General features: G+C 39.6%; 1 protein-coding gene across 7 annotated transcripts in view; it reads left to right on the forward strand.

Annotated features, from left to right (window-relative positions):
* FOXN3 (forkhead box N3) overlaps window positions 1-20,049 on the forward strand; it is a 197,404-nt gene extending 177,355 nt beyond the window's left edge. For 5 of the 7 annotated variants that reach the window (XM_032188729.1, XM_032188726.1, XM_032188730.1 and 2 more), the window contains 3 exons: window positions 8,367-8,475; window positions 16,756-16,779; window positions 19,423-20,049. In XM_032188729.1, coding sequence (XP_032044620.1) covers window positions 8,367-8,475; window positions 16,756-16,779; window positions 19,423-19,972 — 683 coding nt within the window. In that variant the 3' untranslated portion in view covers window positions 19,973-20,049. The remainder of the gene's footprint in view (window positions 1-8,366; window positions 8,476-16,755; window positions 16,780-19,422) is intronic. The other 2 variants (XM_032188731.1, XM_032188733.1) reach the window with 1 other exon arrangement.
* The last annotated feature ends 6,932 nt before the right edge of the window (window positions 20,050-26,981 follow it).

The following is a 26,981-nucleotide window of genomic DNA, read 5'->3' on the forward strand; positions in this document are numbered from 1 at the left end:
CTGTGCTTGTCTGGGCAATGTGGATGCTAAAAGCATCTTCAGGATAAAGTTAGCTACAGCCATCATTCAAAGTCCTACTAAAATTTGTTTTGTTTTGTTTTTAATATTGTCTGTCAGAAAGGAATCCCATCTCAGTGGCATCAGCAAATCTAGAGTAAACGAGTCCTTCCTTGTCATAGACTGATTAATTAGCTTTACATTTCTAAATGGCCATTTAAAATTCCATACCAACATCTTCAACGCTGCTGACAGCCGCACATGAATTTAAAAATCAGCCTTTGCTTTTATATGAAATCATGAAATGGTGTCTGATCTGGCACAAGCATTGCTTTCCATTTGCTCCAATGACACCGTGGTTTAATTTTCATGCAAAAAATAACAAAATAAAAGAGTAAAATATCATGATTTGGACATTGGGGGGTGCGGGGGTTACTTTATAGACTTACGAAATTGATTGTTCATTTTGTCACTAAAGGTTGGAAATAGTGCAATTATAGTTGGGTTGTTGACATCAGAAATTTCTAAACAATTTCCAAATATTAACACTTTGCACTATTTTCACAGACTAAATATTTTGAGAGTGTAACTAAAGGCAGAAGTTAAGGAGTTGCTAGGTCTGTGCAGGACTCTGTTGAAACACACCATCCAACCGGCACCGAGAATGAAGCATTAAAATACTGTGATATGCTAAGGGCAGGCAGAAACATAGTTTTAACGGTTTATTTATTTGAGTTTGTTGAAGTCCTTGCATTTCATCAAGTTTTGTATGGTTTGATTATGTAAAAAAAAAAAAAAAAAAAAAAAAAAAAAAACACAACCTGGAACACCTGCTTTCTGTAGTCAGAACTATCACAGCTTGTGAATACTTCAGATTTCAATAGTAGCAGTACATGAATATTCATACCAAAATACATGACTTTCATTGAATGCTGCATTTTTACCTGTAGGGGACTGCATGGTGGCTGGGCCATCACGGGCAGGTCGTGTCCAGTGGCTGGGCTTGTTTGCTCTGGTGGAACCTAGCTCACAGAGAGGACAAAGGAAAAGGTGCCAAATACGTGGCAAAGCTCTGCTTTGAGGTCATGGCTACTCACTCAGTCAAGCCCATGAGTTATTTTGTACGATTGCTAAGATTTTCAGTACTTCGCTTCTTACCAGTGATAATGTGAATGTTGCTAGCTGGCACTTACACCAGCAGAGCATTCCTGACTCCAGAGCGGTACTGTCCTGGGTATGTCATTTAGCCATTGTTTTGCCATGAACAAAATGGAGACTGCATTTAGTGCTTCTGCAGTGTTTGGACTTCCAGAGGTTCAAGTCGCTGTTGGCATTTTAAGTAGCAATACCTTTCTGTTTAGTGAGATCATAGTGAACTTGAAACTATTTGCAAAAACCAGTGTGAAGGGAGCTCGTATAGCCTGTTGTTGATGCAAATGCTGGTGAAACGTGCTGTGGTCAAAGCAGTGTGCTGGAAACCTTATTTAATGTGAGAAGCTCCTGACTCAGTGATCTTAAACATAGCTTCACAGGCCTGTGCCCATTGCTATATAATTTGGGAATTGCACACCACCATGTGTATGTTGCTCAAGCTGAAGTTTAAGACTACCATTGGCTGTAAACAATGCTTGCAGAAGGGATTTGGGTGGAAACCAGGAAATTCCAGGAGAGGCTCCTCAGCTCCCAGAATTTATCTCCCATTTTTGTTACTACTCCTCCAGATGAGCTGTGAAGTGGTGGCCTTCAGGATACTTTACAATGCTGTTTTTGGGGATGGTTCCTTATAGGTGCACTGTGGCAAGGATGTTTGGGAAGATAGGAGAATGGAGTTTTTCTGGGTGCTTCTTAAAGAGCAGGCTCTCCAAGGGTGCGATCAGCATCTCTCTGTTTCGGAAGTCTTTCTTTCATCAAGTTATATATAATGCAGGATACATACCTTTAGTATATTTTAAATTTGATGGGATAAGAAGAAATTCCTGAAAGAGATCTACTATTACTTCTGTGCTTCTAAAACTACCCCAATGAAATTTACATTTTAAGTGAATGCAGGTGGATTGTATACATCAGAGGTACATTTAGAGAAACAAAGGCAAAAAGCTGATATAAAATTGCCTTAAAAACAGACCAAATAGAAAATGCTGCCTTCCTGGTGTATTTTTATTCTAAGTGAAATTTGTTAAGTGCAGTGTTCTGTTTGTACTGCTTGTGCACAAATTATTTACTATAGCTGATGAGGCGGCTTCCAGCCTAACTTTTTATATCAGAAAATGACAAATCATTGACAGTGAAATGTTTCATAAAGCTATTTTTGCTGACAATTCTGTAGCAAAGTGAAAATTGGAAAAACATTTTCATTGGGTTGAAACTTTCCATTCCATTTGTTGGCGACTTGCGGAGAATGGCATCCTCAACTTTTATTTAAGTGGATTTTTTTTTAACTTCAGTTTTTCAGTGTTATGTCATTAAAGTGAAAAAACGAAATTGGAGAGAGAACTTTCTGTTCTGAAATACTTTCTACTTCTTTCTCCCTGTTCCTTGTATTCTGATTTAGCAGTATGGTTTGGTTTGTTTGTTTGGGGGAAGTGTGGGTTTGGGGGTTGTTAATTTTTGTCCTGTTTCTGAACACAAGATATTTCACTACAGGGTTCTCCAAAATAAGCAGTGCTATTTTTTTTTACTTAATGCAGAAAAATAACTCTGAAGATTACATTGTTTTTGTAAAATGTCCATACTGAAGGTATGAGTGGGATGGGATTATCGGGATATACTTTTCCCTCCCCTCTCAAATTTTTGCTTAGGGTAAATAGCTTGTCGGATGCATTCTTGATTTGCAGCTCGTTAGGACTGCAGACTCTGGAATTTAAGAATTGTGAAATTACTCTTGAACAGTAAAACTGAAGAAGTTGGGCAGATGGTATCAAATTTATGGCTGAGATAAGAGAGTTGAAGTGAATAAAGTTACACATTTGGCAGAAAACATTTGCTTTTGGCAACTTCTTCTGTCCCATCAATTACACATCATCAGCAATTTCCTATTTTCAGTCCTTGTAGCCTGAGATAAAGTATTCTGCTAAACACTGTCCTAGAAGAGGAATTGGCAGAAAGAAGCTAAAGCTGACAGATATTAGCAGAAACTCAATTTTCTCTTGCCTACAGTGATTTGTTCTGTGCTACACGTGATGGGTCACAGAAGAGAGTCCTGGCATAAATGCATGTGCCACATGGTGACAGAGAGGCAGAGAACCAGTCTGTCCCCACAGGATACCTTAGTGCTCTTAATATTTCACTTTTGAGAAGTTCATTTTCAGTAAATATTCATTCTTCCTCACTGGTCTAAATCATGGTTACCTTGAGCTAGACAGTTTAATAGAGTATGCTTCTTTCCCTGATGACATAAGCTACTTGTTTGTTACATCTTTTCTTTTTAATTTCCTTGATTTACAAAAAATCTTGGACAAGGTTGTTAGCTCAGCTGGTTAGGTGAAGTTTGCTTCACCACCACACGCACACTTGAGAGGAAGAGGTTATGGATGCCATGTTCCAAGGGCTGTGATGAAAGAAGCCCCATAGTTTGGGATACTCTGCTCAAGAATATGCTCTGAATTCAAGCAGGTCCTGCATTAGACGTAGGATGGTCATATGGCCTTCTAGTTATCTTTCACCTCCAGCTGCTGCGTGCAGGCTGCAGAGCAGCACTGGATCTTTGTAGACTTCTCTTGGATCTTTCTAACGTTATCTGAACACAATGCTTTGATGGATTCAGATTATGGTATGTTCTACAACATGGCATTCACTTTATTGTCTGTTAAACTGTAATGTAAAGGCTCGTTATAGAGTATAAAAGATGGATTATTCTCCCCCTTGGAGAATTTCAGAGATGTAGTTTTGATTTTTTGATGTTACATGTATTGCTTCTCTCCACAGTTAATCACTAGAGGCTTGAAATTCCATCAAATCCTATTCCAGTTGTGGAATTTCACCAGAGCAGTGTAAGATCCCCAAATCATTTCCTTCTTAATGCAAAAGATTAAAGGCAGATTCTCTCTAGATTTTTTTTACCTCTGTTTACTGCAGTTGAAGTATTGCTTGGGTTTTAAGCTTTCTGAGAGAGAAATGAGATCCATTGCCTCTTTCAAAACATAGCAATGATAGAAGCTGAAAGGTGAGTAATGATTTTGTTGTTTCAGACTCTTCAAGTTTCACTAAGAACATTTTATGAAAGAGGAAACCTTTATCAAAGAGGTGCACTGATCTTTTTGCATTGTACTCCAGAGCTGAGTTTCTCAGACATAAATGTCTCTAGGCACTTGCACAGAAAAGGTGTAAATTGCATTTCACACTTCTGCCTAGGAATGAGGAACCGTGTAACCTGCCTGTGCTACTGGTTAAAGAAGCCTTAGAAAAGAGTCGGGGCTGTAAGGCGTTAGCCCAGACTGGCACTGATTTTTGATATGGTTCGGGTTAAATTATTTTACCTCCACACCTTGAATCTTCAATCTAAAGTATAAACGCCTAACCTCAAAGTACGGCTTCAAAACTTAATTAAAGCTGGAAAGGCACAACTGTATCTTTGGAATAAAAGTACCGCATCTTTTCCAGTAAATAATCCACAAACCTTCAAACGTACCAACGCTGGAAAACAGTTCTTTGGATAATCAGTAACCACCTTCATACAGCCTGCACAAAGGCAGGGATAGGATCTAGGTACCCTGGATAACATGCACATTAGCAGTTTATAGGTAAAAAAAATTGTAATATAAATCAGTTACTGTCATCTGGGGAGGGATGGGTATCGATGCTGCTTGAGATGCTAGTTTATAAGTAGAGATGCGTGATGAATAGGTGTCAGGCTTACAGTGGCACACCGGCTGTGTGCATGATGTAGAAATTAATAACGTTTACCACTGAGTTATTTTGATCACCACTGCTTTTCATGTGAGGTTATGATGCTACAGGAGCTCATTTACCAGTAAGCTGTGTTTTTCTCTTGCTGGTTCCAGATGTTTACAGAAAGGATACACTGCCAAGTCCAGTGTCCTCCTTCAGCTGATCCCTTGTCTACAACCTTCCTGTATTTCTGTCTGCATGGCTTAACTACCCATGTAGTGGTACTGCTGCGTTGGCAAACAAAACGAGAAATGAGTTCCAAAACCACTGCTGTTGCAAGCTGAAATGGTTACTGGATTCTGAGTGTTGATTTCAATATACAGAGCTGTGGTGTACTTCAGAGAAAAATGAAGGCTTCTTTTGGCACTAATTGAAGTCTTTGAATGAGTGGTGGCACGCTGAACAGACCAGGCACAATTGAAGTGAATTTCATAGGTGGGAATACAGGTACTGGGCAGTCAAGGTGTCTCTTTGGGGTTAATTTCATAGGATAGCAAACTTCTACGTCTCGTCTCGTCTCTTCCTTCTTCTCTTCCTTCTTCTCTTCCTTCTTCTCTTCCTTCTTCTCTTCCTTCTTCTCTTCCTTCTTCTCTTCCTTCTTCTCTTCCTTCTTCTCTTCCTTCTTCTCTTCCTTCTTCTCTTCCTTCTTCTCTTCCTTCTTCTCTTCCTTCTTCTCTTCCTTCTTCTCTTCCTTCTTCTCTTCCTTCTTCTCTTCCTTCTTCTCTTCCTTCTTCTCTTCCTTCTTCTCTGTAAGATCTGTACATTCCTGAAGGGCAGAGATTGTGTGTTGGGGTGAGGATGTTTCTAAACATGAAGCTTTTGAAGAGAATGCTTCTGAGTAGGGCATCATGACTTAAAAGCCTGCAAAGAGCAAAGGGTGGTGGAAGATGGAGGAATGGTTGGAGTGGGGATGTTGATATATAGAAAGTCCAAGCTATTAAACGTTACAGTGTATTTTATATACATAGCAGTGCAGAAGAATGAAACTGAGAGAAAGTCAAGATGGAAGGAAATGAGCCAAGATTTTGGGAGAATTGATTTGGAAGAGTGAGCAGGCTTTTTTTTAAAGAAGCAACAGAGTTGTCAGGCAGAAAGAGAGAGCAGGAGAGAAGCCAGGGTAAGATAAGCATCAGCTAACTTTGCCAATAGACCAGGGTAATTGGGTAACTATGGAGAGAAGACTTTGGGCATCAAGGAGCCTGTTGCTCTTTTTTTAGAGTAGAATTGTCAGCGTGTTTACTTTGAAGTTGGGTATGTGTATTTATTTAAGCAACACACATAACTAATTGACAAGTGACTGTGTGTGTGTATGCATAAATGTTTTATTTCAGTATAAAACTCTATGGTTTGTATCTGAGTAAAGATGAAATTACCATATCTCTCTAGGTCAAATTTCTTGGTTCGTTTCTTCTAAGGGAGCTTTGTAAATACAGAGAAACTGTACTACATAGTGAAAAATGATATCTATCCCTCTTGTAAGCCTGATGGAAAAACCATGCCATTGGAAATGATGTCTTTTTATTGATCTTTCGATATTTAGCAGGTTTATCTGTCTGTAGCTTTGAGTTTGCCTGTTATCTGTGCATTTGGTTAGCTATATCCTTGAGCAGAGTGCTTTGCTTTTATGACAGTGTTATTTTGGCCTTCTTAAGGCCATGGTGTTGAAACAAATATAATAAAAACTCCAAAGTCTGAATTTTTTAGCAATTTTTTAGCATTCCTCTGTACTACCTACGAACCCAAACATTGGAGCACTGAAAGTCTTGTAGTGTCCCCTGAGTGAAATGGCCACGATCGATTTCTCATAATCTAGTGCTGGAAGAAAATGCACACAGCAGTGAAGTATAAATAGTAAAAAGCAATTTTTAAATTATTTTGGTCATTGAAAGCTGACCCTAGTTGTTATAAAGTAGATTCTGTAATTTTAGCCATTTTAGGCTGTACTTAAGCACCTAAATATAAATGACCTGTTCTTAAGAGGTGCTCAAATGCAAGGATGGGTATCAGGCAGTGGCAGGATTTGATTAGGGGTGATGTGCTCTCACCAGCAGCAGAAAGAAGATTATTTTCCCAGAACTAATCTTTGTGGTCAGGAGTGAAGCAAGGTGAGCATCAGGATGGCAGGAAGGGGAGCTTGGATCTGGCTTGGTGTTGATAGCAATGTACCTCAGCAGCTTAAAAATAATGTACTTCTAAGCCTGTATTTCTCTGCCTAGGAATACACTAACAGTTTTAGGGGTCAGCATTTGAAGCTGGGTATGCTTTGGTTCTTAGGCTGAATGAGTTTCTCAGTCTCTGTAATTTGCTTAAGTACAACCTTTAAAAGTAAAATTCTGTAGCTGTATTTGAGGTGATGCGGTTTGTATTTATCTCATATGTATTTTTATAATACCTGGATGTTTAAAAATGACATACAGAGTGATGGTAACCACTGTCTTTTTGGATGCTCCCCACCAGGGGAGGGTATGGTAGAAATGTTGACTTATTATGAGGGTAAAGAAAAAATGAGCAAACTGTCTATCTGTGGACATTAAAGAAGCAAGTTCAGGTGGAGGCTGTTGGAGGTTGTCACTGCAGCCTGCAGGGACATAACAGCAGTGCAAACCAAGGGTATTGTGCCTAAATCACAGGTGAGTGCTGTGTTCAGTAGTCCTGCAGCCCAGGGTGGAGGAAGAAAATGCTGAGGACACAGAAAAGTGCCTGGATGCAAACAAAGCACTCAGTCCTTGGTTAAAATCTTATTGGCAGAGCTGCAGTTTTTGATATGCAGCCAAGGTAAAAGTCCCCATGAAGCCTCTCTCCGGGTTCTGGGGGCATTTTGCTGCTGTCAGGTGGGGTGACAGAGGTCGTTGGGTGCAGAAGAGAGGAGCTGAGAAGTGGTATGGAGCTAATGCCTTTTCAGCCTCTTCTCTTTGCCTTGTAAATCCGCATTTGTAGTTAATATTTTATTTTGCAGGAGACAGAGGCCAAGAGATTGTTGCTCAGAAAGTGAGCCAGGATGATAACAAGCTGTGACTTATGTCCTTGCGAGTAAATTGTTTTTATTCTGTTTGTCTGTGAGGGGTCATTCTTTCTTATTGTAGATGAAACAGTTGCATCCATGCTCATAGCTGGTTTTGACTCCAAGCACATACCTTCCCAGCAGAACTGTGATTATAAATCCAGTGATTCAGTTGTACAAGGAATGGTCAGCAGCAGCTAGGTCAGGAAGTGGCTTCTACAAGCCATGTTACCACTGGTTGCTGTTAAACTTGTTGCCATGAAAATAGCATTGAAAATAGGATGGCATTCATGAGAGTTGAGACTGAGAAGCTAAAAGGTAAGCAGAGTACTACATGAGGTGTATTACTTCTCTAATGTTTTCTCAATTATTTGAAAAGCTTAACTTCCACATTTTGCACACATGCTTTTCTGGCATTTCCTTTAAAAGGAAAAATGTTTTTTTTTTTTTTTTTTTTTTTTTTTTTTTTTTTTCTTCTTAGTTCCTCCAGGAGTGATACAAAATGGAGCTCGAGTTCTGAGTAGAGGAATATTTCCTGGAGCCAGGCCATTGCCAATCAACCCTATAGGAAGCATGGCTGTTGCAGTAAGGTAAGAGTCATTCATTGTGATATCCTTGTGAAATAAATTAGTATTTTGTAAAAAATGTAGAAGTATATGTAAGCTCACATCAATAGAAACTTTACTGCTTGCTAATGCTTTGGAGATTATAAATGAAAAAAACCTTTGCCATCTAAAATGTGTGGTTTATCATTCTTTGCAGGATAGTCATAGCATATCTGTCTGTTGCATAGTGGCTTATAAAAAGCATACTTTTGTTTTCACTAGCAAATTGCAAGCAGTTTATGGTGAGAAGCTCCTTGGGTGACCTGTTTTTCTAAGTGCAGATGTGTTTTCCTGCTCCCCCTGCCTCTGCCACTTTTTTAAAGACAATTTCCTGAACCTTTTCCAAGGATTAAATATGAGAGAGAAGCATATCAGTAATATTAAAGCAATTTCTGAAAGATATCTAAACATATAGCTGTCATTTTGTTATTAATGTAGGTCTTTGTGAGGTGGTTTCTTTCATTACAGATTCTATTTCAAGGTTATACTGCAACATTCAAGGGTAAAATGTTGTCTGAAGATCCTCAACTTTTTTCAGAAAGCAGGGCAGTAAGGGACATCTAGTGATGGTAATAAGAACTGTGCATCAGTGCTTTGCTTTACTTAAAGCCGTGATGGTTTCTCATTGCAAGAACAATTTGCCTTCGGTGGAGCTCCATTTGCAGTCAGTCACAACAGAGATAAATTTGGTCAAGTGTGCTGTCAGTGCTCTTCTCTTTCACAGCCCTCAGAATAGGTAAAAGCCATTTCAGCTCAAGCAGTTGGGTGTTCTGGGTGGGGTTTCATTATCAGCGCTGCCCCTGCTTTGCTGGGCTACTCCAGTTGCAGCCTCTGATCTCAGCAAGTGGCTGCAGAGCAGTGAAATAAAGTAGCTTGATAGCTACTTACTCCATCATTATTTGCTTGGGATTTTTTCCCATTTGCACTTTAGTTTTTCTCCCTTTTTAGAATTAGTGTCTAGCTCTTTGGATAGTTTTTACATGCAGTAAATTGAGAGAGAGAGAGAACCTATGACATTCATGTAATCTTGATGCTTAAAAATGCATAGAGGGGAAGACACTAATTGGAATAAAATCCAGATTTTTGGTGGCAGCTGTTTCAAATGTTTTTAACATTTGCTGCGCTGTAGGGACGCAGCCCCGAGGGTCATCCTCCAGAAGTCTGCAGTTTGTTTCCGCCTCGCTTTTCCACAGTCTGGCCTTGCTAGCAGTGGAGGTCAACCCCCTTCACTAGCTTTGCCGCTGGCTTTGGCCAGGACTTGCATTCTGCTCCAGTGGGGATTGCACTGCTCTGGGACTATTGGATCATTAATTCTCTCTCTATATATATGTATTTATATTTATGAAGTGTCCAAGCTAAATGGAGGACATAGTGGTCTGAATATTCTCTCTTGAGTTTATCTGCATTTCCAGCTCAGGGCTATTGCTTAAGCAGAGGAGACTGTTTTGTAAGCAGGGTTGACTTAGGATGGAGATAGGTCTGCTCTTCCTTCCAGGCCACTCAGAAGCTTCCTTCTATGTAGACATCCCCAAACTGCTATGCTGCTGTGAGACTGTATATAACTTTTATGTTAATTTTTATGCATTTTCAGAGGACTCTTGTTATTTTTTTTTCCAGCAGGTAGGACAGGATCTTTGCCAGCTACTTCCTAATGTAAATTCAGGAAATAAGGGATTTTACACCTCCTTTGCTTATGTGCTTCTTGCCCTGTTTCAGAGAAAAGCATTTATAATTTGTTAATGCAGACATATTTCTAATTCTTTTTATTCTCTTCTTCAGCCTTAGGCAGTATTAGAAATAGCTTGCTATGAATATATTGCTAGTCTGCATGATGTCTGCTCATATTTAAGGGCTCCTGCAATATCCCCTCTCCTAATTCTTGGAAAAAAACATGCACTTTGAGAAGTTAGGGGGCTCTCTGCAGTAGAGCAAGTTCAGAAGGCAGTTTTATATTGTGCCTGCTGGGGATATCAAAATTCAGAATTTCTCTAGGAAGGTCAGCCTGGATGCACAGTACCTTTTAGACCATCATTCTGGCTTCTCAAAACTGAATACTTCTGTTACCTGTTGTTGTAAAAATGAGATCCTGTTTATTCGTGCTTGCTCCTCTCCTCAAATACACAGAGCTAAGTGGGGCCTGTCCTGTTGAGCTTTCATGGCATCTCATGAAAATCCATACAACTTCTGCTTATCATGTACAGCAGAGGGAGTTTATCACAGTGTCCATGCAGCCTTCCTCTGTTGCAGTACGAGTAGGAGTTCTGCTCACACAGAGCTGTCATCCCTGCACAGAGGGAGATGCTCCAGTCAGGCTGGCAGGGGGCATTTTTAGGCATGTTCAGGTCAGTTTCCCCTTCCAGCTTTCACCAGGGGTGGTGCAGGCTCTTGTTCCAGTTATCTGCAGAAATTATGTCCCTCAGCCTGTATACTCAGGAAGAGCCAGACAGCTTCTTTACAAGATTTTATTCAAATGGGTATTGGAGAGTTCCTCTGGTGTCCTAAGTGAAAGGCCTAAAATGATGTGGTTTTTGTTTTAACTTAGGGGGCCTCTAGCATTCCCTTGGTAGTGGATCCTTGCATATCAAATTAAACCTCTTACTGGTTTTCTTTATTACTGTACATAATGTAGAAGTTGCCGGTTCTTCTCTAAGGTGCTGGTGTTCTGTTGGCCCTTCCTTGCTGTCTAAGGGGTTTATTTCATTTTGTGTTTATTTCCTCAATGTCTTAATGGTCTTTGGGCTTGCTGTTCCCCAGACTGGGGAAATACTGTTTGCTTGCGAGAGCCTGTCTGCAAACCACAGTCCATGCTTTTGAAGTCTCTTGCTGTATAGGATTGCCTGGACCATTCACAGATACAGCATTTATTTTCCCCTTTTTCACCTAATGCATTCAGTGCTTTGGGAAATGTTTAGTTATTTAGTACCCAGCCTCTTCCGTGGTTGTCAGGCAAACCACTAGTTTCTCTCAAAAACCAGGCCAGACCACAGACCACCACTTTCCTGTTAATTTTCATATAGGCTGTGAAACAGAAATGCCTGAGAACATTTTCAGACACTCGTTGCAGTGTCTGTATCTATGTGTGCTGTCTGGTCATGTGTTTTTTCTTTCCTTGCTGGCAGTTAGGTAACTAAAGCAAGTAGTGTGGTGCACATGGAGTCTGCCAGCTCCCTCCCTGAAGGAGATGCTGTTTTCTGTACCATCATTGGAGTTCCTCACATTTTGGGGACTGTATAAACTTTTTTTTTTTTTTTTGTGCTACTTTTTTCCCTTTAGTGCCCTAGGACATACTCTGATACTGCTGCTGCTGAGTCTCTGCAGACATAAAAGTTTCTGTATTTCTCTGTACTGATGAACCCTCTCATTTCCCCTCTGCAGGTCTAGCATGTTAGTTCTGTTACACTGCCCACTGCTTGCACTTACAGTTCAGGTCCATGTCACATGCTGAAGAATGCAGCAAAGTGAAACATAAATGTCTGTGCAGCCAGCTGAAAGATTTGTTATCAAGCAGACTGTGCAAATAACTTGCAGTACGTTATCCTGTTTCACAGACTGCTCGTATTGTCAAAACAAAGTAACAAAAAGGTTGGTCTTAGGTTAGACTTGCAGCTGTAATTAGGTGGTATTCTGTTATTCAGAAGGGAAGCCACAACACAGAACTAAGTTGTTGAAATCAGTGATTTCTGTTATGTTAGCTCCCATTAGGTGGAAGGTTTACTGTGCTATTCTCTTCAACAGTGTGACAATGTATTAGCACACCTTGTTCCTGCACGATGTATTGATGTGTTGTTGTTCCTATGTAATTACATGCAATTATGCTATCTTTTATATATAAAATAAAATACAGTGAATTTAAGTAGGATGAATTTAAAAAACCTACTGAAAAGTATTTAAAAACAACAAATCCACCCATTTCCACGAAGAAAGAACAGCAATTGAGGAGAGCATCATTATGTTGTAGTGCATTTGGCTTAAATTGCACAAATAGACCTTCCGTTCCAAACTAATCTACAAATGGAAAAGGCATCCCGCACTGTTTTTTACTTTGAAATCATCCTCTGGTGTTAAATCTCCACAGCAGAGCATAATTGGATGTGTTTTGACAGTAGCTTTTTATTTACTTTATTCCCACCACTTTTAGCTTGTTTATCATCCATACTTTCCATGTTGTGGCTGACAAGTCTAAGACCCACCCGAAGACAGCAGGGGAAAATAACGCTTCAAAGCTGCACAGCGTGTAGCATGTCTCTTACATGAGATCCATCATAGATATTTTTGGCAGACCATATCCCTATCCAGTTCCCTTAGTGAATCTAAAAGCAAATGCAGTGATAGTCTGAATATGTAGAAAATAAAATACTGAGTTAAAAAGGTATCCAGTGAAAGTCAGCAAAACCAGCGGTGCCTTCCGTGCAACAAGGAGTTGGCTGTGCTTCAAAGGTGAGCTTTTGCTCTTCAATGTAAAATCAGAAAATACCCTTTAGATGTTTACTTAGGAGGACTTCTGTAGACACTTCAGTAGGTGTAGTCTCTATCAAAATGGCCAATGCATCTGTAGTGTGCATTGTGTGGCAAGATGCAAGAAGCTTTATCTATATAATTCCAAATTAGTCAGGCGTTACCAGTTACACCGACCCTGTGGAAGAGCACGAGCTTGGAAGAGCTCTTTGCTCTATGATTTCAGAGCAGTCAGCAGGAAGCCTCTCACCATGACGTTTATAGTGTTCTTTGGTTTTCCCCAGTGCACGAGTGGTTCATGTCTGTGTCTGCCTGAAGCAGGCAGACCCACCGAGGTGCAGTTGGTGGAGTTTCTCTCCACAGAGAACCTCACCAGCTGTGTGGCATAGGCCTTGTTATTCGGTCCAGGATAGCCTGCAAAAGATGTTTTACAAAATATCCTTGGTAATATTTCTGTAATAGGCCTTTTTTTCTTTTCCTCTGCCCTGAATGTTCGCTGTGCTACAGAGGCTGTTGAACATTGTTCAGATAGACTCCCAGGGTGTCCAGGTTGGGTCTGAATTCTTAATTCCTAACCTGTTGGCTGTGTTCTGCCCTAATTATGCTTTTCCCACTGAATTATATAGCTGAGGAAAGCAGATGCTTTTAGCTCCCACGGATTTCTTTTTACCTTTGGAGCTGCAGCACTGTATGGACAGCTTGTCGCTCATCCTGGTGCACAGGGCTTCATGGTCTGTTCAACAGCCTGTTCTGATGGGAAGGCCGAAAGACAACCCCATCCCACAGCACTAGCCAGCAAATTCACGTGAGATACAGGTAGGAAAGAGGCAAGCAGAGTTCACAGCTACCTTGGTGGGAAATCTTAAGGAGCAGGTAAAACCATTAGGTTTTGGGACAGTCCTAGTAAAGATGCTGTGGCTGAACTTGGCATTGTCTTTGTTGATACAGTCAGAAAATTGAGGTTGGAGAATAGTATTGACCATCTTTGCTTAACTATTTGTTTGTTTTTTTTTAGATAATAATTCACCAGGATGAATCCAACGTATGTTTCAGGCTAGTTGAAAACTTAGGCAAAACTTTTTTATATGCCACTTATGCCTAGGTAACAGGTTAAATTGCTTTCACTAGTGTTTGTTAGGAAAACTCAATTATTTAAATTAATACAGGTTAAAAATAAAAATTAGTGGGAAATTATTGGGATTTTTTTGTTTTTAAATTCTCTTTCCTCACAGAATATTTCTAGCTTCTGAAGGAATTTCACAGTTACCTTCCAATTGCAAGCACAATTTCCCAGGGAATTTCCCTAAGTGAAAAAAAAAAACTCCTGTTTAAGTTTCCAAGACTATATGTTCCCTCTTCCTAGGGAAAGCAAGTGCATCCACACAGGTAGAGCTACTGCACTTGCTTTAGTTTGGAGAAGGAAAAAAACAAACAACCCACAACACACAAAAATACAACACTAACAAGCCTTATCTCCTTCAGCATAACTAGGTTTTAAAATATCTGTTCTTTTTTTACCATTAATGCTGCAGTTCCTCTGTAGCTCCTCATCATTGGTGTGTGACAAGAATGGGTTTTGTGCCCAACTTTATTTGATGAGGCAAGATTGTTAGTTATGATTATTTTAACTTCAAATTTATAGGGCAATTAGCTCAGCCTAGCTTCCATTATGGTGACTTTGTTCCTCCTGCTGGCTTTATTTTTGATTTTTTTTTTCTTCCTCAAGTCAGCCATTCAAGCAGTGATTAAATAAACCAAACATAAGTAACACGTGCAGCATAGATGCTAAAGCGTAAGTAGAATTACATACTGTCCTTATTTATTAATGTTTACTTTAGCTTAGGTAAAAGAACTGGTAGATGCTTTCTTTCATAAATTCTTACCTGTATAGTCTTCATGTTCTTGTTTATTACTGGTGTGATCAGCTTAACAAGCCCCAGGTCACCCTTGTTGCATTGCATTCCCCTTTTCACCTGTAATAGGTAGGATCCTTGGCAGCTGAAGGTTTTTTTTTTAGTAACTAAAGGACAAAAGTACTGTCTGACAATTATTTTTCCTGCAAAAGAAGAGCACTGCATTTGTCTGAACTTCAGATTTGCTGTTGATATTGACAAAGTGCTCTTTCTGCTAACAGCTCATGACTCATATTTGTTGCGGTCCTTTGCATAGGATTATGCTGTAAAGTATCTCTCTAAGAGCTTCTATCAGTAGTGTAACCAGCTTGTTGACTTTTGACTCAATAACCAGAATCTCATCATGCAGCAAGTGAGCATCAATTATCTTCCATGTGCTAGCTCATCAGCCTATCTGCTCCTGTGTAGTATTTTTAAATAACAGTTCAACTACCTGTGTCTAAAACTTCTCACTTTCCTGAATTTTCCTCTGGAATTACATTACCTATACAGTAAAAGAGTGCTTTACAGTTTTAGCAAACCTGGAACCTGTCAAAATGTGTATACCACGCTTACAGTACCACACTGTATTGTTTTCTTCATATCTTTTAACTGATTGTTTCCAAAACTGTCACCTACGTGTATACAATATTTGTCATCCAGAAGGACTGGAGGTAGTTAAGCTGGTACTTAAACTCTACATAGGTTTGTTTTGCTCATCAAGGGAAGGTACCTGTCTCTGGTGTGGAATACAGTAAGTATTTTCCAGCAAAACATCTTGCCATTTTGCAAACAGAACGTGGTTACATATCTTCTTTTAAAGACAGTAGAGAAATTTAAGGAAGGTACGTCTGCCCTTGGCAGAAGGATGGAGACTTATATCCTGTCTAATCCTGAGGAAAAACCCTTCAAAAGGCAAAGGAAACTGCTTCATTGCTAACTTGAGATCCAGCTCCTGTGGGCTCTGTCTGGCTCCCGATGAAATTAGTAACAGAACTCTTATCAACTAACAGTGGGAATGGAGTCAGGCTTTCCAAAGGCCAAACTTATCCCTGTAGTGCTTGAGGGTTGTGTAATTTTGCTACAGCCAAATTGAAATATTTTTAAAAGAAGCTGTGCTTGGTACTTTTGGTTGTATAACTGTGGTTGAGGTCCATCAAGCAAATAAAATAGTCCATGTGTATAAGATGAAAAGCTCTAGTGACTGTCCCATGGCCTTTCCTGACAGAGGAAGCCACTGCTTTAAAATATTTGAAAATGTCAGTTTCTGAGAATTTTGAAATGAAGTGCTGAACTAGAAAATGGGAAGTAAGGTATTTAAATATTTTTTCCCTCTCTGTTATACTAAGCACAGAACTTTAAATGCTTTATCTTCCCCTGTGTAATTTAAAGATAATCCAAGCATCAGAGCAGTTGCCGGTTTTAAAAATCTATTATTGCTAGATAGTTAATCTATTGTTTATCACTATTACTGTAGTGATAAAGTTAGAATTACAACCAGAATTATGAGCAATAGTAGATTTAGCTGGCCAAAATATATTCCCCGAAACACAGGGGAGTTCTGTCCACTGATGTTGTATGTTGAACTTTGTAGATCACAAGATTAATTTGTTAGTGAGTGTGTAACTGTGTAAGAGCAATATAAAGCTTTAGAACGTCTCGAAGCATGTGTGCAACATGAATGGTTTAGATATTATTTTATTCAACTCTTATTTATGTAGTAATATCAATTACAACTAATTCTTCATATCTTATGCTTGAGCTATTGCCTATCAGATTAATTTACTTCCAGGCTACATGAATTTTGACCTGATGTATATCCTAAAACCCTGTATAACTCATTTTCATTTCTGTGGATATCCTTTGCTAATTCTCTCCTTGACCTGCTTTCTCTTCCTTTTTTTATTTCCCCAAGCAGAACTGGTTGGAAATCTTTCAAAATGTAAGTGAAAAACAAAGAATTTTCTGAGATACAAATGCTGTCCATTTCCTGACCAGTTCCACCATAGTTCCCTTTCCTTTGAAGTGTATTGGTATTTCCTATTTCCTCCCATTTTTTAAGTGATTAATTTGTGTTTTGTTTTTTTTTTTTCACCTTTCTGTCTTTCTTTGCCATCATACCTCTTTGCAGTCACTCTCTGTGGGATCCTAACCCCATAGTACTACACCTTCCCCCAGGACATTGCTTCTGTAATCCCCAGGCCTTTTCATTCTGTTTTTGTGCTTTTCTGAAAGGATTGGGATCTGGAGTAAGTCCCTTGGGCAGAGCTTTTGAATCCAAATTATAGCCCCTTTATGGAAAAGCAAACACTGAAGACTCAAGAGGGGGCAAACCAGAGAGGCCTTTTGGCACATGGTTTCTCTGCTTCATGGAACTGTTGCTTTCCTTTTATTGATCCTCTCTGGGAACAAACAGGGTTAGATTCAATCACATGAAAATGGGCATCTTGATTTAAATCCCATCTTTCAGAAGTCTCGTTCACTCATAACCAAGTCAGTAAGAATCCCATTTGAGTTCCTACCTGTTCTGTCCTGTGTTTGTTCCCTTGGAGCAGGAATTTATTGGTGGTTTTGTATGGAAAATCAGTGGCATGTGATTCTTATTGAGCCGCATTGCTCTGACTATTAGATGCCTAGTAAAATCAAGTCACTTTAATTTTATGCTAATTTATGATAATTTTGAACATCTTTAAATGTAAATTTACCCTAAAAATGAAGAATCTGTCACTTAAAATGCATCACATGCTTTTTCGTAATGACTGATCTTAAGGAGCTGGTTATAAATTCACCTTACAACTAGTTTAGTACGGATGATTTCTTCTTTTAAGCATTTGGCATCCTCTAATGACAACCCCTGCAGTGGCAAACCATCACAGAGTAAATGCAGCTGGCTTGCTGCACAATCGTGAATGACATTGCATTTAGTTATTAATAATTGAAGGAGCTTTGTGTATTCCTTCTGGGTTCTGTATATAATTTATGGATCATAAAGCTACTTGAAAATCTAGGGGAAAATAATTTTATTGAGCAGAAGAGGTTGGCAAGAGGCTTTCTTTGCTAATAACCAGCCCTTGCATTATATACATTTATTTGAAAATACTGTAAATAAGAACATTTGGAGTGACTGATTAATGCACTGCCTTTTAGCATTGTCCTGTCACTGCTTCTCAAAAGCCTCTTTCTTATTTCAGTAAGCTCCACAGACAAGAGCACTGAGCTGACTGGGAGCTGTGGATTACCTACCATTCTTATATTTCCCACCTTTCAGCCTTACCTTTCTGAAATGGATAATACTCTGCTGTTTCTTCTGTAAAGAAACCAGACCCGAGGTCCACCCCCTGAACCCTAAAGCACTTGCTCATGTTTTAAGTAGAGGCACAGTAATACTCTGGGCTTGCCACTGTGCCATTCCTCCGAAGAAATACCTGTGTTCAGCATGCATTTAAGAAAAGGTTCTTATCCAACAAGCTGTAAATGTGTGAAGGCACCGTGGTGATAGCATGGAGGCGGTAGGACCAGGTTTTGAAGCAGTTTATCATGTGATAGTTTAACAGGCAACAATCTTTCTTGGTTTTGGTATTTTTCTTTTTATTGAATGAGGGGTTCAAGGCTAGTGAGCTGTCAGGGGCAGTGAGGATGCCTTTACTCAGTGATGAGCATCCTCTTCTCATTTTTTGGTAGGAGTTAAGCACTGCACAGGGTCAGTCCCTTCTGCAACAGCCTTTCAGCCATTGAGTTCTGTACTGTGAAGTCAGTGGCAATGCTCTAATATTTTCAGTGCAGAAGGGGACACTATTAGTTTTAAAATATATTGTGCTGCAGTAGTTCCCGCAGCGCTGAGTGCCATAAAACCCAAGTGGAAAACGACAACTTCTAGAGCAAACACAGATTTTTTTCTACTGTCTGTTTTAAGCACATCATAATATTTTGTTGACAGCTAGTGTCTTAATATTATATCGTTTTTAAGATCATCAGTAAAGTGATCTCAGTCAGAAACATGACTGGGTTACTACCTGAGTGCTCTACTTGGGTGCACTGTCAGGAAAAGTCCTGTCTGGGAGCCGTGCTAATTCTAGCTGAAACATTTGCTACCCTGGAGAGCTGAGGAAGTCTCTGAGAGGAGGCAAAAGCAGTACACCAGAAAGGTAGTGTCTCTTCCCCACATTATTGGTAGCTTAATTTTACATGAAAAGGGTATAGGGAAAAAGATGCAACTCATCAGAGCTTGTTTAATAACTAGTAGATAAAACAATGTTTTTGGTTTGGTGTTTTTTTTTTCTTTTTTTCTTTTTTTCTTTTTTTTTTTTTAACTCAGAGCAGGACTGTTTAGTCATTGCTTATTGTGGCCATCCTCCTTGCTCCTACCTCTTGTACTGTTGCTGCCTTTCTCTTGCCTTGTTACATGTGTAGAGTCCAATCCTCAAGCAACTGGAGTCTGTAAAAAGTCAGGCTCTGAAAGTGGCCTGCATGGACACTACTTTGATGGTCATAATTCTCTGTCAGTTGGTTTTACCTCAGTATCTTTTGCTCTGAAGCAGGATTACTTCCATGTGTTTTTTAAGACCGCTTCCATTTGTTGTTACAGGAATGGGATAACAAACTGCCGGATGCGGACAGAAAGCGAACAGTCGTGTGGCTCTCCAGTTGTTAGTGGTGACCCGAAGGAGGATCACAACTACAGCAGTGCCAAATCTTCCAACCACAGGAGCACATCACCTGCTAGTGACTCCGTTTCCTCTTCCTCTGCTGATGACCAGTATGAATTTGCAACTAAAGGTAGCCAAGACAGCAGTGAAGGAAGTGAAGTTAGCTTCCAGAGCCACGAGAGCCATAGTGAAACAGAAGAGGAGGACAAAAAGCAAAATCGGAAGGAGACCAAGGATTCTTTAGCTGACAGTGGGTATGCATCCCAGTACAAGAAAAGGCAACATTTAATGAAGGCGAAAAAAGTACCAAGTGACACACTGCCTCTTAAAAAGAGACGTACGGAAAAGCCCCCTGAGAGTGACGATGAGGAGATGAAAGAAGCGGCAGGATCCCTCCTGCATTTAGCAGGAATTCGGTCCTGTTTGAACAACATCACCAATCGGACGGCAAAGGGGCAGAAAGAGCAAAAGGAAACCACAAAAAATTAGAACAAATCAATGATTTGTTTGAACTTACAAAGTTTTGTTTCAGCACGTCAGGTGAATTCTAATGATTTGTGGCAATATCAGCAATTTTTTCCTTTTTTTCTTTCTATTTGTTTTTGGTTTTGTTTTTTTTCTTTCTTTCCTTTGGTTTTGTGGTTTTTTGTTTTTTTTTTTTTGGACCCTTAAGATTTTTACTTTTAAAGGAGATTGAAGCCATAGAACTCATACTGACACTCAGCTAATTTACAAAAGCTTTTCATTACCTGAAGACAAAAAGTTAACAACAACAAAAAGCCAAAATTGCCATTGCTTTCTCCGGCTTGTCAAAAAAATGCATGGTTGAATACGCAGTGACATCAACATTATTGTGATGGGAGTAAAATTGGGCACTTGGAAATCCCTTTTACACTAGAAGAGATGTGCATAATTTAGTAGTCATTCAGGCCTGGCCCTTATGATATTTTTTTTAATGGCCTTACAATTGGGTTATAAGTGAATGTGAATAAAGAGATCTGGGGGAAAGAGGAGGCACGTACTTCTCAACACCAAACCAAGAACTATCTAGAGGCACTCGGATACTGTGCCATAGAAGTCTTTAGACAGCCACTGGTGGCAGCTACGCATACTGTAATGCACTTGTAGTGCTTCATGTACTATACGTGGCTCATAATGGGAAGACTGGTAAACTTAGTTTGGGGAAAGTGAAACAATGTATGCAATGGGTTTCAGTGAAACTATGAGAAGAATTGGAGGGGCACTGTCAATAGCATCGCTAAGCATTGAATTATGTCTTCTATATTAAATTAAATACTCAAAAAGCCATAAGCCTGAAAATCGGCACTGCGTGCAAAAAATAATAGTGATAGGGAAAAACAAGCTATGTCTTCTAAACTGCCTGAGTGAAAAGCAATCAAGTCTAAGAAATTACAGCTATATTAAGGAAGGAAATAAATCCAAATCTTTTTCTGTGGATCAAATACTTGATCTAACTGGGGGAAAAAAGCTACAAAACCTGCCATTAGTATTATTCTGTAATTCACAAAACAAGACAGCATATTGGTGAGCAGTGAAATTAAGTTCAACAAAACAGCTCCAACACTGCCCTCAGAAGCGAGTGTGCAGTTAATGTCAGTCAGGAGTCGTCTGTGCAAAAATAACAGCAGATTTCCAGATTCAACCAGCGTAGCCAGCAGAAAAAAACTGATCCACATTGCATGGATTCCTTTTGGGAGGGGGGGAACACAAAAAGCAAACAATGTTTTTTATTCAAAGATGACAAAGTTCTTGTAAGGTAAATAATGTATTTAGCATGAAGCATGAATTATTTTCATATAAATATAGAAAATAGAGAAAAAGGCTATGCCTCTAATTTTTAAGCCCTTAGGCTTAGAGTTTGATATTTTTTTTCTTTTTTTTTCTTTTTTTTTTTTTCGTTTTGTTTTCTGTTTTGTTTTTGTTTTGGTTCTTTTTTGTTGTTGGGGTTTTTTTGAAGCAGGTGTTTAAGGTTTAACCTTCTTCAGGGACAAACACTGACTGTTGGGGAACTTACTCTGCAATATTAAAAAATAAAATCTTCATGCTCTGGTAGGGCTTGGATGGTTGAATTATACTGCCTTGTCTGCACATTCAGCCCCCCTCTCCCTACTTATTTTTAAAAAAAAAAAAAGAAAAAAAAAAGAAAAAAAAAGTTAAAAGTGTGTCCTTTCTTCGTCTGTACATGTGTAACATGACGCAATAATATGAGGGCAAGTTTAGTAGTGAGTGTGTATGACAGAATCAAGAGAATAATGGGAGATTAATTGAGGAAAACTCGCTGATTTGATTCAGGAATAAGTAGGTAAGAAAATAGCTTTGCTAATTTGCCATGAGAAAATGATGTTAGTCAAGAGCCTTACTGAGGTGTCCCGAGAAAAACCAGTGCTACAGAGGGTGTGATTCAGGTATAGTGCTCCTCTCCTGACATGACGACTGTTAGAATGGAGACCCCCTACAGCCGAGGGAAGCTGTGAAATAAATAATGCAGTCTCTCACCTGGATTCGTCAGTTTGGCATGAAAAATTCCTCATGTAGAATATCCTAGAGGCAAAAAGAAAATCCCAGGGACTGAAAAACCCTACCACTTAACAGAATGAAATGGTCTGCTCCTGTAAAAGAACACAGGTTTACAGCCCTCACAGCTGTTCCAGGCAGCAGCATCACCAAGGCGGAGCTGGTTTATGGAGAGTGAGTTAGAGAAGGGTCTGACTTCCCACTCCGTGGGGTGAAATAAAAACTGCACTTGTTGTATGTGCAGTTAGGAGTGGGAAGACTGAAGGCAGGCTGGGCTGGGCCTGCCAGCCTTCCTGTGCTCCACGAACATTTTGTAATGTGAAGAACAGGACCATGCTGGGGGCAGCACACAATGTTGTGCCTCTCCTCCCATCTCACCCCTGTGTCCTGGGATCCAGGAGCTGCCTGACAGCTGCTGGAGCCCAGCACAACTGCCAGCTATGCAGATCAGGAAGGAGAGAGCCAAGGACGGTGGAAGGAGCAGCTGTGTGCTCCCCTTTGCTGGTCCCGGGGCTGATGGCCAGCATAAGCTAAAGCTGGAGTACGTAGATACTAAATCTATTGGCTGCCAAAAGCCCTTGAGATAAAGTTGGGGAAAACGGGAAGCTTTCTGTCGGCCAGGTAGCACAGAGATGAATGAGCCATATCCTTCCCTCTGGCCAGAGCCCTCCCAGTGTGATTGCACTGGGTCAGTCAGCTCGGTCCTTTCTGTTACGGACTTTGGGAGAGTCACTGGAAATACAGACAGCACAGTACCAGCTTGCCACCACCTTCACTCAGTGCGTAAGTTGTTCCATCGAGGAGCTCCTCTAGTATTTATCAAAAAGCCACATTTAAAACTCAAATTCAGTGGCAGAAAATACATTCAAAACAGGGCTCACCCATTTCTTTCCTCCAGAGAAAGCGATGTGGTGGTGTGCAGGTGGCCAGCTCCTGCCCAGTCACACACAACACTAATTCAGAGCAACCTCACTGATGGCAGTGCAGGTGAGATCAGTATCTGCTGTATACCTACCATACATTAATGTGGACTCTTGGTGGCTAGATATATAATTACCTCTAGTATTATCTTAGAAAATGGTCATTTGCATAAATATCTAATTAGGCAGGTTATTTTTATATATATACACATATATAATCTATCTACAACTTCAACACCTCCTTTATATACTTGCTGGTAAACTTAAAACGTTGGCAAACATCTATTTTCATGTAAAATGTGTTGTTCCTAGTCTGATCTGCTGAGGAGGTGGTGTTCAGTAGGAATTTACACAGTTTTGTTCAGGAACCAGCAGTTTGGCTGAGCGCTGATGCCATCAACAGATGATTTCTGGAGTTTGAAACAACTCGTCCCTACCAACCCTTCCTCTAACTATTGATGAGAAGTACGTAATTTGGAATTGTATAAAATATTTGAGTCGCCTTTTAAAACGTTTTTGTGCCTGGCTGACAATGGCAGCTTTGTCAGAATTGGTAATAATGCTCCATCAGAAAAGTTCTCTTATTTAAGAGGAATTGAAACTTTTTTTCCCCCAAAAGAAGTGCGTGGTCAGCCTCTCAATCCAGTTGTCTCTCCTTTCACCAAGTCATGCCAAAAACTGAGTGGTTATTGCACTGTATTACGAACTCTCTCCCTTTCCAGACATGAGGTGGTTTGGTTTTGCTTGTTTGCTTTCCTTACTAAGCCATTTTTAGGTGAGAAGTCATAGAATCTCAAACTTTCGATTTTCCTCATCCTATCAGTATTGCCAAATTCATGGTTCTCCAAAACAGGTGGGGGCTCGGGGAATCCCAGTAGGTCAGCAAGTGTTTAGTGGCAGGTTTCACACAGGCATGTGTTTAAGGGTCGCTCAGACTTCACCACGTGTTCCTTGGGAATATGCCTTCTGCAGCAAGGGGCTCTTGCAGGCCAGAGCTAATGCCACGAGCAGATTTCACTGGAGTCTGCAGGGAGGTGAAATCTGCCGTTCGTGCTTGCATGCTGCAAGCAGGTGGATGTTCTACTGAGAAGTCATTTTGATGCAGATTTTGCCTGCATTTAGAAACTCAAGCACAGTTCTTGAACAGTTTTAATGCATCATCTGTAGCTGTTTCTGAAAGCAATCTGATGCTGATCTTTTCCTGGCAAAACCAGCAGTAGTTCTGTCGAGGTCACCAGAGTTTTGCAGATTGATGAGACGTGCTGTTTAGGACTACAGAACTAGCCTGTGACTGTATTCTCACTGGTAATTCAGTTGATTTCCATAGGCCGACTCCTGTCTTACCTTGAAATGGGAAAAAGGAGTCCCAAAGGAGGTGCATCAGCTCCCAGTGTTCAACTGAATTGCTGTCTACCTTTGCAAAAGATACAAGGAAACCCTGTGGGCTGCATTCTTCACTGGAGTGAGGTAGTGAGATGTCAACGAACTTGAGCAAAGAACGAAATCCCAAATTGTATGCCAAACAGCACCGTGGATAAAATGACCAAAACAATACTTTGTCCTATTTTCTTGGCAGCCACAATTGATATTGGCTCCCAAATAATTGAGGCCCTGAATTTTCTTGAAGTATTTCTGTATCTAAAGGTGTAGATAGACGTGTCTGAGATTTTCTAGAACCTCCAGGTGTCTCATCTCCATTGCAGTCAGTGGAGCTATGGACACCCAAGTGCTCTTGAAAATCTACTGTTTTAGTATTATTGCCATTTTTCCTTTGATCTGGCCCTAGGCATTTTCTAAAACATTCCTCTCCCATACTCCAGGATTAGAAGAAAACTACAGAGAGCGCGCATTTACAATTTCAGAGGCAATGCGACTTACTTCACTTCATGGAGAATGCAGACGTTCCTTCAGGCATGCCACTGCTGCCTCAAGAGCTCATTGGCATACCTTGTAGGAAACGTTTTAAAACTTTTTCTTGACTTTGCCACCAAAAGAGCATTTGAACCATACATCCTCTTGATTGTAACAGAGTATCAGTGTTGACTGTCTGACCAGTTAAGTTTTAGTGTTCTTCACAGCCCTCCAGTAATATATCAAACACTGTTATGCACATAATGCAGCACTGTGATCTAATTTAAATAATACTTTTTTATTATTTATACTACTCTATGTAATATACATCAACACTTTGCTATATAACCTAAGTGATAACCCTCTTCTTAGTTATCTGCCAAACTCTGACTTTCTGTTTGGTTTATATTGCAGTTAGCACAGTTACCGAGTTGTAATGATGTCTCTTTTCCTTTGAAATGGAATGTGTAAGTCGAACTATACATTAGTGTGTTTCTGTTTTAAGCTGGAGTTTATAAGGATTTACACACAACATTCGGTGTTCTGTATAAATCTGCATACATTTGTGAATTCATCTGTTAACCCCCTTTTATTTAGAAAGTATTAATTGATGGTGGTTTATTAGGGTTTTTTATTTTTGCATTTTTATTTTTAGTACTGGTTATTCTTGAATTAAGCAGAGACTTGTCAGCTGGGTTGCTTTATCATGTATATGACCTTACGATTCTTCCACAGTTCAGCCAACAAGTACTAGCTTCACTGACCAAAAAGAAGTCTCAACCTAATGTGTCTATGGTGCTGTATTTTGCTGGTGTACATTTAAAACCAGAAATGATCTAAAGGTCACTTTGAGTTGTTCTAATAAGTAGCCTTTCCTGGTTTTGGGAGCTTGGGTTTTGTTTTCGTTTTAACATTGAAACAAGGAATATTTATCTGAAGCTATGTAATGGTTTTTCTACTGTATCACATTTCCTTTTGCAAAGAGGGGGAAAATGACCTGATGTAACGGCCTCTCACAGTCAATGGAAGGCTTTTTTTTGTTTCACTTTTTCATTTTCAGTTAATTTCATTGAGCTTTGGATCAGGCCAGCAGTTACGAGAGCTCATTGTCTGAGGGTTTAAGGGATAAATGACAACTTGTGCTAAAATGACGCATTGTGCTCTATGATGGCCATCATCTAGAAGTGGGATTCTTTCTCTTGTGTTTACTGTGGCCTAAAATCCCAAGACTTTCTTTTTTCATTCAGATGACATTAAACTTCAGTACATTTTTAAGTTAAGAGAGCATTGTACATTTCTTGAGTATGTGTGTGGGATTTTTCAACAACTGAAAGTAATACCTGTATCTGATAACCAGTTCCATGCCTGCATCATTCACACTCACTACTTAAAACTGCCATGATGTAAAATGTTGGGGGGAATGACTTGTGTGTGTATGAAAAGCATTATGGACTTGTACATTTTTTTATACTCTGATCTGTAATTTCTGAAATATTTTGTTTTACAGAAAAAGTGATAAAGCAATCAAAAGACCGAGAAATTTAATATCGATGCTTAAGGGTCACAGGACCTTAACTGGCCAATAAGTTAATTTAGTACAGTGATAAGCCAATTTTTTTTTCCTGTACTTGGCGTCTGAAACTGCCAATTTCATCAATATTAAAATACGAACTGTGATGGGGAATGAACAGTGATGTTAAGTTGTATTTGTGTTTACCTAAATGAGCAGTCCGAAGGCAAGTGCAATCAGCTGATCTTTAGGAAATATGAAAATGTTGATTTAGAGGCATACTTGCATTTTACATTTTCTTGATGTGTAATCATATTGCCAAAGACAAACTATTTCATCAATTATTATTGTAAATAACACTTTCCCAAAACCTACCATAAAGTTTCTGTGATGTATTGTCTTCCAGTTGCAATAAAAATTACTGAGTTGCATCAATTGAACAATTGTAGTTTTGTGAATATTGGCTTCAAAATATACTTAGATATTAAGGAGAACCAACAGTGATTTTCTTTTGCAAATTAATTGTTTCATTTTTAAATAGTTCTAGCCCCAGTGGAACGTTACCTGTATTTTCACTGCAGTAGGTATCAACTCATGTTAATTTCCTGTCATATGCAAATGAATAGGCAATATTAAATTGCTGTTAAAGTTAGGGTTTGATCTTCCTTTGTCATCAGTTTCA

This window comes from Aythya fuligula, chromosome 5 (genome assembly GCF_009819795.1).
Source record: "Aythya fuligula isolate bAytFul2 chromosome 5, bAytFul2.pri, whole genome shotgun sequence".
In the NCBI taxonomy this organism is placed as follows: domain Eukaryota; kingdom Metazoa; phylum Chordata; class Aves; order Anseriformes; family Anatidae; genus Aythya; species Aythya fuligula.